At 55.8% G+C, this 15,418-nt stretch overlaps 1 protein-coding gene across 1 annotated transcript in view; it reads left to right on the top strand.

The window, feature by feature from the left end:
• The window catches only part of LOC127538563 (SCO-spondin-like), an 87,177-nt gene that overhangs the window by 7,516 nt on the left and 64,243 nt on the right, over positions 1 to 15,418 (top strand). The window contains exons 16-39 of the mRNA XM_051962371.1: positions 542 to 772; positions 876 to 1,041; positions 1,193 to 1,427; positions 4,597 to 4,786; positions 4,892 to 4,986; positions 6,030 to 6,286; positions 6,505 to 6,639; positions 7,483 to 7,685; positions 7,817 to 7,944; positions 8,015 to 8,124; positions 8,388 to 8,537; positions 8,702 to 8,795; positions 8,877 to 9,046; positions 9,503 to 9,736; positions 10,026 to 10,238; positions 11,034 to 11,270; positions 12,327 to 12,418; positions 12,575 to 12,806; positions 13,024 to 13,176; positions 13,549 to 13,689; positions 13,813 to 13,995; positions 14,204 to 14,354; positions 15,011 to 15,164; positions 15,383 to 15,418. The exon at positions 15,383 to 15,418 is cut by the window's right edge and continues 19 nt beyond it. Coding sequence (XP_051818331.1) covers positions 542 to 772; positions 876 to 1,041; positions 1,193 to 1,427; positions 4,597 to 4,786; positions 4,892 to 4,986; positions 6,030 to 6,286; positions 6,505 to 6,639; positions 7,483 to 7,685; positions 7,817 to 7,944; positions 8,015 to 8,124; positions 8,388 to 8,537; positions 8,702 to 8,795; positions 8,877 to 9,046; positions 9,503 to 9,736; positions 10,026 to 10,238; positions 11,034 to 11,270; positions 12,327 to 12,418; positions 12,575 to 12,806; positions 13,024 to 13,176; positions 13,549 to 13,689; positions 13,813 to 13,995; positions 14,204 to 14,354; positions 15,011 to 15,164; positions 15,383 to 15,418 — 3,990 coding nt within the window. The remainder of the gene's footprint in view (positions 1 to 541; positions 773 to 875; positions 1,042 to 1,192; positions 1,428 to 4,596; positions 4,787 to 4,891; positions 4,987 to 6,029; positions 6,287 to 6,504; positions 6,640 to 7,482; positions 7,686 to 7,816; positions 7,945 to 8,014; positions 8,125 to 8,387; positions 8,538 to 8,701; positions 8,796 to 8,876; positions 9,047 to 9,502; positions 9,737 to 10,025; positions 10,239 to 11,033; positions 11,271 to 12,326; positions 12,419 to 12,574; positions 12,807 to 13,023; positions 13,177 to 13,548; positions 13,690 to 13,812; positions 13,996 to 14,203; positions 14,355 to 15,010; positions 15,165 to 15,382) is intronic.

Below are 15,418 nucleotides of genomic sequence, written 5' to 3'. Positions count from 1 at the left end.
GTGAACAACCAGAAAAAGGAGGCCCTGGGGATTGACACATGAGGGGAGAACTGGGAACATTTAGCTGGATAAGGTGGGGATGAGGTAGGGGTTCAAGGTCGGCTCTCCCAAATTCCCTATTTTATAAATGAGGAAGACCCAGAGAGATGAGATGGCTTGTCCAAGGTGGCAGTCAGGTTTCGAATTCGCTTTCCAGGCCCATATTCCTTCCGAGGACTCCTGTGGAAGAGAATCGAAGCTATTCTGATTGGCCCAGTGTGGGGGAGCTAGGGATGGTGGGTGGGAGGCAAGAAGAAGCAGATTTGGGCTTGACCCAAGGAAAGCCTCCCTAACACTCAGAACTGACTTGAGGTGCAGGGGTTGCTCCAGAAGTTTTCCCACTGAGGGAGGCATTTTAAATGGAGGGGTGGTGGAGGGATTTTGCCCTGAGTTAGATGAGAAGGCGTCTGATCTCTTGCCACTCTGAAGCGCTGGGGTTTCTGGGGCAGGAGGGGGACAGAGGGGTTTACCCTGGTTTGCCTGTTCCCCCTGGTGGTCCCAGGTAAGGGGGATGTGTGGAACCTTCACCTGGAACCAGCAGGATGATTTCCTGACCCCTGCTGGAGACGTGGAATCCAGCGTGGGGGCCTTTGCCAGCAAGTTTCAGCTGGGCGGGGAGGGAGCCTGCCGGGTGGGGGCTCCCGTCGTCCCGCCGAACCCCTGCAGCACCCATGCTCAGCGCCGCCTCTACGCAGAAGCCGCTTGTGCCGTTCTCCAGGGCCCGGCTTTCCAGGTACCCAAGCACGGGCCCTTGCTGTGGAGAGGGTCGCAGCACCGGGGGAAGCGCACTGGTTTGGCGAGAAGGAGCCCCTCACTCCTTTCCCCCTCACTCCCAGCGATGTCACAGGCTGGTGGAGCAAGAGCCCTACCAGCTGCGGTGCCTTTCAGCAGTGTGCGGCTGTGCCCCGGGCCACGACTGCCTGTGCCCTGTGCTCTCGGCCTACGCCCGCCACTGTGCCCGGGAGGGTGTGCCGGGCCCCTGGAGGAGCCAGACTTTGTGCCGTGAGTTCTGCCCATGCTCCCACCCCGGCCCTCCTCCTCAGCGGAGATCCTGCCCCTCAGTCTCCCCGGCGATCCCGGTCCTTCCTTCATCTCCCAAGAATCTCCCCACGCAGGGAACAGGCTTCTGACCTGTGTCCGTCTCCATCCGCAGCTGTTGTGTGTCCGGCTGGCCAAGAGTACCAGGAGTGCACCCCGGCGTGCGGCCGGAGATGTGGAGAACCCGAGGCCTGTGGGGAGCCTGTGGGCTGCGTGGCGGGCTGCAACTGTCCCTCTGGCCTGCTGTGGGATCACGAGAGCCAGTGTGTGCCCCCCAGCCTGTGCCCCTGCCAGCGGGGAGGCCGGGCTCACGCCCCGGGCAGCGCCATCTCGCAGGGATGCAGCCGCTGGTGAGGACCGGCCTGGGCCGGGGGGAGGCTGAGACGAAGGAAAGCTTGGGGTGAGGGGGTCTGCTGAGAGAGGCCTTCAGGATGCACTGCAGGGGACAAGGGGGCAGAAGGGGCACAACCCTATTTGCAAATGGGGCCAGATTTGTGGGATCAACGTTTAAGGCACCAGGATGAGAGATCCAAACTCTTGGATCACCACCGGGAAGGCTACGAGGGTGTTCTCATAGTTGAGACTGTGGCAGCTGAAAAAGCTCAGGATTGGGATTATTTGGGGGGCAGGATGGTGTGGTCCAAGGAACGGGGGATTCAAAGCCAGCCGCTTGGCCACTTAGGGAGCTGCTTCCTCTCGGACAATGGCTATCCGTACCCAGTCTCAGTTTTGGCTTTGGTTAAATGGGGATGATTCCAATAACTCTTTTCCCACATACAGGGCAGTTATTAGGATCAAATAAGGAAACGTACGTAAAGGGTTTTGTCCACTTTAGTGTATTATGTAGAAATATCAACCCCGCGGACTGTGGACAGAACTAGATTTGCACGTGACTCTGGCTTCAGACACACAAAGCATCAGGGAACTGCTTTCTGCCTTCCTTATCTCTAAAAGGGGGATAATAATAGCGCCTGCTTCCCAGGGTTGTTGTGAGGGTAATATTTGTAAAGCCCTAAAGTACTTTGTAAAAGCCAGCAGTGATTGTTGGGGCCGGGAGCCTTTGATGAGACGCTGCTCCCCTCCCTTGAGTTGACCTAACCCAGCCCAAGTCCAGAGCCTAGGACGCTTAAACTCTCTCGCCACCTTTGCCCCATTCCACCCCACATCGTCTCTCAGGTCTGAGACTCGGTTATCCTCGGTCCTAGGAAAGATGGTGACAATCTGCTGCCCGATGGCTATAAAAGCCATCTTTTCTCCTCCTCAAAACCTGGAGCCCAAACTTCTTAAGGCAAAACTCCTTTCTCTTACAACCATTTCCTGCTCTCTTCTCCCCATCCACTTCAACCAGCCCCAACATGCTCCTATCCCCACATGCCCTTCCCTTCCCTTTGGCCTCTGGAAACCCTATTCTATTGCTAACAAGTTGTTCCTGATATTAGCTCTCTCTAGTTACTCCCTCCATCTTGTTTAATACATACATACATATATATATATAATATATCTATATGCTCTCTCTCTCTCACACACACACATATATAATTAATTTATCCTGTCTGTCTGCCTATGGATGAGAGACTATTATTCATCCATTTATTTATTCAGTTAGCCAACTCAAGGCACAAAAGAGAGTGCTAGACTTGGAGTCAGGAAGACCTGAATTCAAATCTTGCCTTAGATACATACTAGTTGTGTGATCCTGGACAAATCATTTAACTGTCTCAGTTTCCTCATCTGTAAAATGGAGATAATAATAGCTCCTATCCCCCAGGGTTGTTAGGAGGAACAACTAAAATAATGATTATGAAGTGCTTAACATAGTGTTTCACACATAGTGGGTCTTATATGAATATTAACCTAAAATAATAATAGTTATTATTCAATTAACAATCATTTATTTTCTTTCATTCCTATTTTCCATTTAAAAGAAAAAAAAAAAAAGAACACATCCTTGAAAGAAATATGCCTGATTAAGTAAAGCAAATTTGCATATTGACCATATCCAAAAAAAAAGTTTCATTCTGCCTCCTGAGCCATCATTTTCCTATCATAAGGCAGCTTCACTATCAGTCCTCTGGAATCATGGTTGCTCAGTCCAGCGGTGTTTCTTAAGTCTTTCAAAGTTGTTTGTCTTTACATTATTGTATCACTTGTTCTTCTGATTCATTCACACAAGTCTTTCCATGTTTGATTGGAAATTTTCCCTTTATTTTTTACTACTTAATAATATTGCATTACATTCATATACTGTAATTTGTTCAGCCATTTCCCAATTGATGGACTCTCTGTTTCCAGTTCTTTTCTACCACAAAAAAAGATGCTATAAATATTTTTATATATGTAGGTCCTTTTCCTCTTTCTTTGATCTCTTTGGGGTATCATCTTTCTATCATGGAAACCTGACTCGCCAAAAGATATGAGAACTATGGCTATCCATTGTCTCAGCACCAGATGCATCTTCTTTCAAGTTCCCCTCTTGACATTCTCCTCTCTCTCTCTCTCTTTCTCTCTCTCTCTCTCTCTCTCTCTCTCTCTCTCTCTCTCTCTCTCTGTCTCTCTGCCTCTGTCTCTGTCTCTGTCTCTCATTCTCTCTCTCTTTCTCTCTCTCTTTCTCTCTCTCTCTCTCTCTCTCTCTCTCTCTCTCTCTCTCTCTCTCTCTCTCTCTCTCTCACACACACACACACACACACACACACACACACACACGGAGCTATTACATACTCTGGCCAGGAGGGAGAAGCACACTGCCTGCTCCCTGCTTCCCTTGCAGACCCTCCTCTTCTCCTTTGAGGTCTGTTCCATTTAACTATACTATAGCATGCCCCCTGCATCCTATGATAACTTCTAGATAGTTTTCTCTCCCTTTTGAGGGGCCTGGGACCTAGCTCTTGGTTCTGCTCTACATTCCATGTCTAATCCTTGTACACTTAGGGGTCTCGTCACTCAGGTGAATGTCCTCTCAAATATCCTGACTTCCCCCTTCAAGAACCTCACTCCAGCCCCGTCAGGGGAAGGACTGGTCATTTCTTTGATCTCATTGTCACCCATAGGCAGTTTCGGCTCAGGGAAGAGACAGACTGATCATCTTGATCTGGGAGTCATCTGCATGGAGATGATAATTAGACCCTTGGGAGCTGATGGGATTACCAAGGGAGCAGAAATATTAATGATTACAGAAGCGGGGCAAGGGAGCAAATATTTATTAAATTCATATTATATGTCAGACACTGCATTAAAAGCACTTTACAAATATCATTTCATTTGATCCTCACAACATCCTTGGTGGGGGTGATGAGGGGATTAAGTGATATTATTATCCCTGTTTTACAGTTTAGGGAACTGAGGAAGATAAGTGACTTGCCCAGAATTAAAACGTGGGGCATCCTGTGTCCTTTATCAGGGAGTGAGATTTGGGTGCCTGTGGGGTTTGGGTTGGGAGATGCTTGGATTTTCTAGCTGGGGGAGGGCTGGAGTTTGGTGTGGGATAGACTGAGAGAACTGGCTCTCCTTCCTGCTGGTAAGCTTGTGCCAGGACAGGGGCATCTGGAACTGCACGGATCAGGACTGTGGCTTGGGAGTGGCACTCTGCCCTGGAGAGCGCGTTTACTCCCCAGGCTCCTGCCTCCTCACCTGCGACAGCCTTAGCGCCAATGTCTCCTGTGCCCGGGATGCCTCTGAGGGCTGCGTCTGCCCCCTGGGCACTGTGCTGCTGGTGAGTAGGGGAGAGTCCAGACGGAGGCCTGACATCATGGTCCACAATGTTCTCCCTCTGGCCTCCGGGGTTGATCCTCTTTGATCCTCCTCTTCTCTTGTCTAGGATGAACATTGTGTGCCCCCTGAACTGTGCCCCTGCAGACACAGCAGGCAGCTGTATCTCCCCAACTCAACCATCCAGGAGGACTGCAACACCTGGTAAGGTCTGCCCTCCGTCCTTCCACGATCTGGTGCTCCCGGCCCCTGCCGTCTTGCCTCTGAAGGGGCTTGGCTGTCTCTGTTCGGCCTGGGCAGTCTGTTTGTCAGGAAACATTGATTATGGGAAACGAATGTGAACTATCTGCATTTTTGTTTTTCTTCCTGGGTTATTTATACCTTCTGAATCCAATTCTCCCTGTGCAACAAGAGAACTGTTCGGTTCTGCAAACATATATTGTATCTAGGATAAACTGCAACATATCCAACATATAAAGGACTGCTTGCCATCTAGGGGAGGGGGTGGAGGGAAGGAGGGAAAAAAAAATCGGAACAGAAACGAGTGTCAATATAAAGTAATTATTAAATAAAAATTAAAAAAAAAAGGAAACATTGATTAAACACCCACTATGTGCCAGGCAGACTGCTACGTGCTGAGTGTAAAAAGAAAGGTAAAATATGGCCCCTGTTCTCATCAGGTTGTGAGCTCCTTGTGCTCTTTTTTTAGCCCGTCATTTAGCACACTGCCTGGCACATAGTAGTTGCTTATTAAATGCTTATTGATCAATGGATTTCTCTTGGGGAGCTCGGTTTAAGGAGAGAGGGTGCAAAGAATTTTGTACAAATTAATATGTACTATATTGTATCTGACTTATACTTTAACGTATTTAACATGTATTAGTCTACCTGCCATCTGGGGGAGGGAGTGGGGGAAAGGAGGGAAAAGTGGAACAGAAAGTTTTGCAACTGTCAATGCTGAAAAATTACCCATGCATATATCTTGTAAATAAAAAGATATGATAAAAAATTACTATGTAAAGCTAGGTGCAAGTCAGTCCCCAAGGGGACTCGGAGGACGAGCTGGGGACCAAACCTCAGGTCAGGGACATTACGGCCAGCCTCCTTGCCTCTGCCTTGTTTCTGACCCACCGTGTTCTGACAGAAGCCTCTGGGCTCTGGGCTCCTAAGCCAGCATCCTCAGTGCTTGTGCCCTTAAGGCCCGGTGACGCTGGCCCCCGCTGATCCTTCCGCCTCCCCCAATGCAGCGTGTGCCGGGGCGGACGGTGGAGCTGCACGGGTCAGCGCTGCGGCGGGCGCTGCCGGGCCTGGGGTGCCCCCCACTACGTGACATTTGACGGCCTGGCTTTCACCTTCCCCGGCACCTGCGAGTACCTGCTGGTTCGGGAGGCGGATGGGGGCTTCTCCGTCTCGGCCCAGAACCTGCCCTGTGGGACGGGCGGCCTCACCTGCACCAAGGCCCTGACTGTGCGCTTGGGGAGCACCGTTGTGCACCTGCTCAGAGGTGCCCGTGGACGGGGAGGGGCGGGGAAGGGACAAGTTCTGCGGGGAAGGGGCCGGGAGCTGGGGGGGGGGGCGGCGGGTCTGCGCCCCGGGGGGGGGAGGGGACTGGCGGTCCGGACTCTCTCTGCCCGACTGGTCCCTGCTCGTGCTCAGCGTCTCACAGCAGCGCTGCCCAGCCTGCGGGGGTAGTGCCCACAGCATCTTTCTGCTGCCCCGCAGGCCGGGCGGTCACAGTGAACGGCGTGAGCGTGCGCCCTCCCAAGACCTACACGGGATCCGGGCTGAGCCTGAGACAAGTCGGCCTCTCCTTGCTGCTCACGGCCCGCCGCGGCCTGTCCTTGCTCTGGGATGGAGGTCAGAAGCCACGTCCCCTGGCCCCGGTGCTCCCATCCTCGCCTCGCGAGCCTCACTCAGCCCAGGCTGACATCGGGCTGACTTTGGCCTCCCGTCCCCGCTCATCTTCCCCTTACTTTTCTAGCCGGCCGGCCCCCCGAGGGTTAGCAGAGCCCTAAGCCTGGTCCCCCCTCCCCCAATCAATCTTGAGGAGGCTTTCTTTCTTTACAAAAGTCCCGCTTTTTGTCCTAAAGGCGGCCCTTTGCCGCGGGACTTTTTCCCAAGAGAAAATTTATGGTTAACTGTCCCAAATTTACTCCATTAAAAACAAAACAAAACAAAACAAAAAAACAACCGCAGCAAAACCTTTAGTGGTACCGCGAGCTTTTGATTTCATTAACGCCATGAGGGTCCCAGCTGCTGTGTCTTAGTGGAGGTTTAAGTGACTTGCCTGTAATCTGAGTGAGAGATGTGATTGGGTTCGCAGTCCTTGGGTTTGTCCTGGCGGGCAGACCTCCCTTCTCCCCCCCAGTATCTACAATTGTTTTAAATGGAACTTCTCTTTCTGCCTCTTGCTGAGGGGCCCCTTGCTGAGTAACAGGTAGAAACGCTGATGTTTGTGGGGGTTTCTTTTGTGTCCCGCGGCTTTGCTAAGGCTGTGACTCCTTGCCAGTGGGTTTTGGGGTGACTGTCTAGGATTCTCTAAGTATTATTAGATCACTTACTTGCCTGGACCGCCTTGGTCAGAGATGAGACTTCGGGCCCCTCGGGGCCAGCCCCCGCGCCCACTTCCCCATTTCTCTGCTGCCCCCAGGAAACATTGAGCCGCTGGTTCCTAAACAGCCGCCTTGCTTGTCCCTCCAGGCACGCGGGTGGCGGTGCAGCTGGCCCCCCAGTTCCGGGGCCGAGTGGCGGGGCTCTGTGGGGACTTTGACGGTGACGCTGCCAACGATCTTCGGAGCCGGCAGGGCGTCCTGGAGCCCACCGCCGAGCTGGCCGCCCACTCCTGGCGCCTCAGCCCGCTGTGCCCCGAGCCCGGCCCGGGAGACGCGCCCCACCCCTGCACCGTAAGGGGGGCGCGATCCCGTTCCAGCCGCGGGAGGGGGTGACTGGGGAAGGGAAAGGGAGGGTCAGGAAAGCCCGAGGCTGTGGGAGGGGAGAGCCCGCCTTCAGGTGTGGGGCACCCCTTTGCTTGCAGGTGAATGCCCACAGGGTGGGCTGGGCCCGGGCCCGGTGCGGGGTGCTGCTGCAGGCACTCTTTGCCCCGTGCCACGTGGAGGTGCCCCCCCAGCAGTACTACGAGTGGTGCGTGTATGACGCCTGCGGGTAAGGAAAGGCGGGGCTGAGGGTGGGGGGTTTGGGCAGGGGGCGGCTGCTGAGAGCATCCCTCCGGCAGCTGTGACTCAGGAGGCGACTGTGAGTGTCTCTGTTCCGCCATCGCCGCCTACGCCGAGGAGTGCGCCCGTCACGGGCTCCACCTGCACTGGCGCAGCCAGGAGCTCTGCCGTGAGTGCCCCGCCCCCTCTCCTCTGACCCCCTGGGGCTGCTTCTCTCACCCAGTCAGGCTAACCGCTCAGAACAGCCCTAGCATTGCTTAAGAAGCCCCCCTGCCTTCTCCCAGCACTCCCGAATGCCAGCGCCCGCTGTGCCCTCCTTACCCAGAGCCCGCCTGCCCACACATCCTGAGCCCCTAGTTTCTAGCGAATCCGGTGCCCACAGGTTCTCATGACCCTCATTACTCTTCCGTGGTCTGTCTCTGATCTGTGCAGCTATACAGTGTGAGGGCGGCCAGGTGTACGAAGCCTGTGGCCCCACCTGCCCGCCCACCTGCCAAGGCCCCGACGCCGAGCCCGGATGGACCTGCCAAGCCGTGCCCTGTGTGGAGGGGTGCTTCTGCCCCGAAGGCACTCTGCTGCACGGTGTGTGAGAGAGGGCACGAGAGGCAGTGGGAGGGGGGCAGCCAGAGCACGGGGGGGAGGGGACGCTCTCTGGGAAGGGTCCGGATGGGACGGGCGGTGACAGAGTTGGGGCAGGGGCCTCCCGGGAGATCTGGGCCCGCCCCCACACATTGCTGCCCCCTCAGGTGGGCTCTGCCTGGAGCCAGCCGCCTGCCCTTGTGAGTGGAGAGGCAGCTTCTTCCCCCCAGGGACCCTGCTCCAGAGGGACTGTGGGAACTGGTGAGTGCGCGGGGAGGGGGGGTCGGGCCTGGTGCTGGGCGGGCTTCTGGGCTCTTACCACTGACCGCCCACCTTCCTCAGCTCGTGTCAGGCCGGAGGGTGGCGCTGCGGGGAAGCCGACCCCCGCTGTGGAGAGGGGGCTCCTGGGTGTGCCGAGGGGGAGGTTCCGTGCCGAGGGAGCGGGCACTGTGTGCCCCGCGAGTGGCTCTGTGACAACCAGGATGACTGCGGAGATGGCTCTGATGAGGAGGGTAATTCTCAGTCTGTCTCCCTGGGGGGGTCCATCTCACCTCCCTGCTCTCACTCCCCACAGCTGTGAGTCTAAGGGGGCCAGCCCAAGTGTGGGTGGGGGTGTAGGGTCTTGTTCCATCAGGAGTGGAAAGGACTAAGGCCCTTCCCGGATGGGAGTCAGGGAGCCCCTGGACGCAGGGGCTGGCTGTGAGAACCAGTGCCCTTCCCGGATGGGGGCTGGGGATCCCTCAGACACAGGGGCCAGCTGTGAGAACCAGTGTCCTTCCCGGATGGGGGCTGGGGATCCCTCAGACACAGGGGCCAGCTGTGAGAACCAGTGTCCTTCCCGGATGGGAGTCAGGGAGCCCCTGGACGCAGGGGCTGGCTGTGAAAGCCAGTGCCCCTCCTGGATGAGGGCCGGGGATCCCTCAGACACAGGGGTTGGCTGTGAGAGCTTGGTGCCCTTCTGCTTGCAGGCTGTGCCCCACTGGGCTGTGGAGAGGGGCAGTTCCCCTGCGAGGAGGGCCGTTGTCTGCCCTTGTCACTTCGCTGTGATGGACAGAAGGATTGTGAAGATGGGGCGGACGAGCGTGGCTGCCCCTGCCCCGTGGGGTCCCTGCCTTGTGCGGATGGGCATTGCCTGCCCCTTGCCCAGCTTTGTGATGGGCAGCCCGACTGCCCAGATGGTGCCGATGAGGAGTCCTGCCTGGGTAAGTCCCGCCTTGCCAGCCCTGTCCCACCGGGCACACCCTGCTTGCTGCTCCAGGTGCCAGCCCATTTCCTAGGGCCCATCTTTTTCCTGTGGGCACCATGTTCCTAACTGGCCCAAGACCTCCCTGTCCTATGTCAGCCACGATGCCACTGAGGCTGGCGCCCAATATGTGACTGGGCTGTCTCTGGCAAGGGTTCCCATCCTCTGCCCCAGAACTAATGCCTTCAGAGGGAGTGCGCATAGTATGATCTGAGTGGGCAGAAAGGCCCCATGTTCTTTGGCCGCAGGGTGGGAGGCCTGCGGCCCTGGAGAAGCACCCTGCTGGGATGGAACCTGTGTCGGCACCTCTCGGCTGTGCGATGGGGTCTGGGACTGTGCCGACGGGGCGGACGAAGGACCCGGGCACTGCCCCTCCCTCCTCCTCCCCACACCCCCTGCTGACACCCTGACTGGCCCCTTCGAGGGCAGCCTGGAGACCGGACCGACTTCTCCGATCACAGGTAGAGCCCCGGAGGGGGTCCGAGATCAGAGGGGCTGGGCGGGGCTCTGACCACTTTGGGGAAGAGCGAGGGACAGCAACGACAATATTACCTTAATAACAATGACGCAGATCAATGCAATCCAAGCTGCACTTACATCATTCCATGAAACCTGAAACATCGTCCATTCCCGATCTCCCTGGAGCCTCCTGTTTCTCCTGTATGACAGGTGGGGGTGGGGATGGAAGATGGGGATGAAGACCCCTGGAGTGGAAGTCAGAAGTGGAATACAGCCTCAGCCCTGCTCCTAATTAGCCGCATGACCTTGAACAAGTCAACCTTTCTATTTCTCTAGGCTTCAGTTTCCTTATCTGCTAAATTCGCGCTGAATTAGATTAGGGGTTCTTGACTTTTTTGTGTGTTTTAGGGGCCTCTTTGGGAATCTAGTGGAACCTCTGGACCCTTCTCAGATAAATGCTTTTAAATCATAAATTGTATCAAATACACATAAATGTATAAAGTGAAATATGTGGGATTACACAGGAAACCAATGACATTGAAAGTTACCTATATATGAATATATATTTACACACATATATCTATGTGTATGTATATTATAAATATGTGTACATAGATGTAGATGTTAATGGGTTGCCCCAAGTTCACATAGCAAGTGTCCGAGCCAGAAATTGAACCACAGGTTTTCCAGTTCTCAGTCCAGTTGTCTTCCCACCCAAAAGATGGAATGTCCAGTATGTTAGGGAGAAAACGCATGCAGACGGACCAAGGGAAATCCTAGGTTGTTTTCTGCCCTAGAAGTGTCCTGTGGCCACTATGAGTTCAGCTGTGGCAGTGGGGACTGCATACCTCGGGGCTGGCGCTGTGACCAAGAGGAGGACTGCCCAGATGGCACAGACGAGTTGGGCTGCGGGCAGCCCTGCCCCCCACATCACACGCCCTGCCCCCTCAGCCTCCACTGCATACCCTACCTGCAGCTCTGCGACGGGACCCCCCAGTGCCTCGATGGCTCCGATGAAAGCTTGGACTCCTGCGGTGAGTGGCCGGCCCTTGCAACCCCCGGAGAGCTGTGGCCATGTGCGAGGAGGTACCCGAAGGCCTCTCAGGCTTGCACTCCCAGTTCTTCCAGGAATTACGATTCCTCGTTGTCTTCCATAGGGAACCCCTCTGTGCCTTCAGCTGTCCTGGCCGGGACAGTTACCCAAGGGTGGTCTTCTGCCTCTCAGCCTTAGGTCCGCTCCTGGGGGCCCAGGCTTCCGCCTTCTCTGTTCTTTGGACATGGTTCTCTTCTACCATGGTGTGGTTGGATAATATGGAAACTGGCTCTGTGCCCATAGGCTCCACCCAGACGCCGCCCTGCCCTGGGCTTTTCCCCTGCGCCTCAGCTCCCCGGCTCTGCTTGACACTGACTCAGGTCTGTGATGGAATCTCTGACTGCCCAGAGGGTGAAGATGAACTGGACTGTGGTATGGATTCCTCCTGCCCTGACCGCTTCTCCCTCCAGCAGGCAGGGTCTAGAAGGGGCCAGAGCACATCATGTTTGTGGGCAGGGGGCTGGAGTGCTGGTGGGCAAGGAGATGGCTTCTGTGCTTGTCTTCATTATGGTTGACAAGAAGGATACCTCCCTGACATTTCATCTTATCTCCTTTCCCTTCCCTTCCTTTTTCCTTCCCTTTCTTTCCCTTCCCTTTTTCCTTCTCTTCCCTTCCCTTCTCTTCCCCTTTTCCTTCCCTTCCTTCCCTTTTTCCTTCTCTTCCCTTCCTTTTTCCTTCACTTCTCTTTTCTTCCCTTTCCTTCCCTTCCTTTTTCCTTCCTTCCCCTTTTCTTTCCCTTCCCCCTTTTCCTTCTCTTCCCTTCCTTTTTCCTTCCCTTCCTGTCTCTCCCCATTTCCTTCCCTTCTTTTCCCTTTTTCCTTCCCTTCCCCTTTTCTTTCTCTTCCCCTTTTCCTTCTCTTCCCTTCCTTTTTCCTTCCCTTCCCCTTTTCTTCCCTTTCCTTTCCTTTCCTTTTCTTTTCCTTCCCCTTTTCCTTCCCTTCCCCTTTTCCTTCCTTTCCTTTCCCTCCCCTTCCCTCCCCTTCCCTTCCCATCCCAGAGAGGCTGCCATTGCCTACAACTCCCAACAAGACTGGTGTTCCTTGCCCTGAATATTCCTGCCCAGACGGACACTGTATCAGCTTTCAGCAGGTGAGAGCTGGGGACATAGGGCGTCGCCCTCACTGGTCCTGCCTGACCCCCCGCCTGCACACTGCCCACACATCCTGAGCCTCTAGTTTCCAGCGTGTCCGGTGCTCACAGGTTCTCATGCCCCGTGCCCGTCTCCCCGTCTCCTCTCCACCCCAGGTATGTGACGGGCAGCCTGACTGCGAGGTGGGGGACGGGCTGGGGCCGCCCTCTGAGGAGCAGGGCTGCGCCGCCTGGGGCTCCTGGGCCCCGTGGGGGCCGTGCAGCCAGACCTGTGGGTCCGGGGTGCAGGCTCGGAGTCGCCGGTGCTCCCCGCCTCATCCCCCTGTGCTCCAGCGCTGTCTAGGCCCGGAACGCCAAAATCGTGCCTGCTTCAATGTTACCTGCCCTGGTGAGTGTGGGCCCCCGGGAATGGGGAACAGAGGGAGCGGGGCACAGCAGAGCCCAGCGATGGCGGAAATCTGGTGCAAGGAGAGGAGGGAGGCCTCTGGATTGGGGATTGGAGCGCTCGTCTCTGGGCCCGTGTCTCTGCTGTGCCCCCCTCCTGCCCACCCCCTTCCTCTCCCAGGAGCCTCACATCTCTTTCTGCCCTCCCATCCCTCCCGCAGAGGATGGTGTCTGGAGTGAGTGGGCGCCCTGGTCCGAGTGCTCGGAGCCATGCGGGGGGGTTGTGGCTAGACATCGGACCTGTCACCCACCCCGGAACGGGGGCCGGGCCTGTGCCCTGCTGCCTGGGGGCCCCCACAGCACCCTCCAGACCAGTGAGTGCTCACCCAGGGGTTGGGACATGCCGGTGGGACAGCGGGCTGAATTAGGGACATGGGCTATGTGAAGCATATAACTGAGCTTTCAGCGAGAAGACCTGGGCTCGAAATCTGGCTCTGATACGATTGATCCTATGACCGTTGCAAATCACTTAGCCCATCTTAGCTTCAGTTTCTTTAATTAAAAAAGGGGATAATAATAATACTTGCACTAGTTATGCTACAATTCCTAATGAGGAAATGACTATAGAAAAAAGGATTAATATTGCTATTGTTATTAATTTTATGGGACAGCTGGTCAGGGGAAGGGAGTGTGCTTTTGGATTTTTTCTGTCCTCCATACATCTTCCCATTTCTGCTTCTGACCAGAGCCATGCTCACAGGATGGCTGTCCCAATGTCACCTCATGCCCAGGAGAGCTGGTACTCAAGCCCTGTGCCCCTTGCCCTCTGACCTGTGCTGACATTTCCAGTCAGGTCAAGTGTCTCCCTGAGCGGCCCTGCAGTCCAGGTAATGTTCTCATAGGGAGGGGCTTGGGGCACCTTGGAGCCCCAGCTCAGCCTCTCTCTGGCCATCAGGGGCTGGTCACTGGAACGTTTCTCCAGGGCCCTTCTGTGCCTACCTCTCCCCCAGGCTGTTGGTGCCCCGAAGGACAGGTCCTGGGCCTTGACGGGCAGTGTGTGCAGCCTTGGCAGTGCCCTTGCCTGGTGGAAGGCACGCGCTATTGGCCGGGGCAGCGGGTCAAGATTAACTGCCGGCTTTGCACATGCCAGGATGGCAGGCTGCGCCGATGCCGGCCTAACCCTGACTGTGCTGGTGAGACATGTTCCACTCGTGACCCCTTAACTCATGGCCCCTGACACTTTGGGCACCCGTACCTCTTCTATATTATCCTGGGCCCTTTGCCTGGAATTACCTAGGACCCTCTCTCCAGGACCCGGTCATTCCCCCGACCTGACCCCTCCCTGCAAACTGCTGGGGTCTCCTCCTTTCTCTGTGTCACCCCTTGTGAACCTATCTTTAGTGAACTGTGGCTGGTCATCTTGGTCCCCGTGGGCCGAGTGTTTGGGCCCCTGTGGGAGCCAGAGCATCCAGTGGTCCTTCCGAAGTCCCAACAACCCTCGCCACGCGGGTCGTGGTCACCAGTGCCGGGGCATCTTCCGAAAGGCCCGGAGGTAACTCCTACTTGTCCCGGAACAGCATCATCCCGAAAATATTACTCCTTAGCCATCCGCACACTCCCAAACCTCCCAATGCCCGAACCCCCAGGATCCAGGGAAGCCCCAGAGGCCCTAGGCCTTCAGACACTGGGACTTTCTTAAAGACGATACCTGCAGCCTACGGACATCAAAACACAGGTTACATAGTGTGTGCCATGAGGGGAACTGCCAAATCCCGGGCTCAAAAACCTGCTTAGGGTCCTGGTCCCTGTTCCTCTCCTAGAAGGATTTCTGAGATTCCAGCCCAGAGCATTTGTTAACTCACAGACAAATCTCAGCAAAGCAAGAGTCAAGGATCATTCTGTTCCTCTAAGGGTGCTTCTGTATCTGAATCTGTGCTCCTGCGATCAAGGGGTATCGCTTTCTGCCGCCTTGCTTCTGTTTATGGCCCATTAGGAGAAAACCAGGGAGATAAAGAGAGGATGCAGCAGAAGGGGGTGATGGGAGAGGGACTGAAAGGGGGAGAGGGAAAACTCAGGAAGAGTTTGAGTTATGGACTCTGACGCCATGTTCATTTGCACACTTGCGGGAACTTGGACCCTTGGTTCTGGGAGCCCGCCGGGCTGTGGACTCCGCGGGATAACCCAGCTCCTCCTTTCTCTCTCCCCCAGGTGTCAGACAGAACCCTGTGAGGAATGTGAGCACCAGGGGAGCCCCCGCAGAGTGGGGGAGCGCTGGCAGTGGGGCACCTGCCAGGTCTGCCAGTGCCTGCCCAACCGCACAGTTCAGTGTTCTCCCTACTGCTCTCGGGGAGCCTGCCCGCAGGTGAGGGCGGGGGGGGGGCTGGCGTTACCTGGGCAGGAGCTGGGGGGAGCGGAGGAGCCCACGTGGAGAAAGCTGGAAAAGGGAGGGTGGACTGTAGTGGGAGATGCGAGGGATGGAGGAGGAGGAGAAGGCGCTTCCTCGTCTATGAACCGAGACTCGGTCCCATGAGCCTGCTGCGTTTTAGAAGGTTTCCCCATTTGGGATCTGTTTCTCTCCAGGGTTGGATGCTGGTGGAGGGAAAGGGAGACGCGTGT

This window comes from Antechinus flavipes, chromosome 5, assembly GCF_016432865.1.
Source record: "Antechinus flavipes isolate AdamAnt ecotype Samford, QLD, Australia chromosome 5, AdamAnt_v2, whole genome shotgun sequence".
NCBI lineage: Eukaryota > Metazoa > Chordata > Mammalia > Dasyuromorphia > Dasyuridae > Antechinus > Antechinus flavipes.
This window is presented reverse-complemented; position numbering and strand designations above follow the sequence as displayed.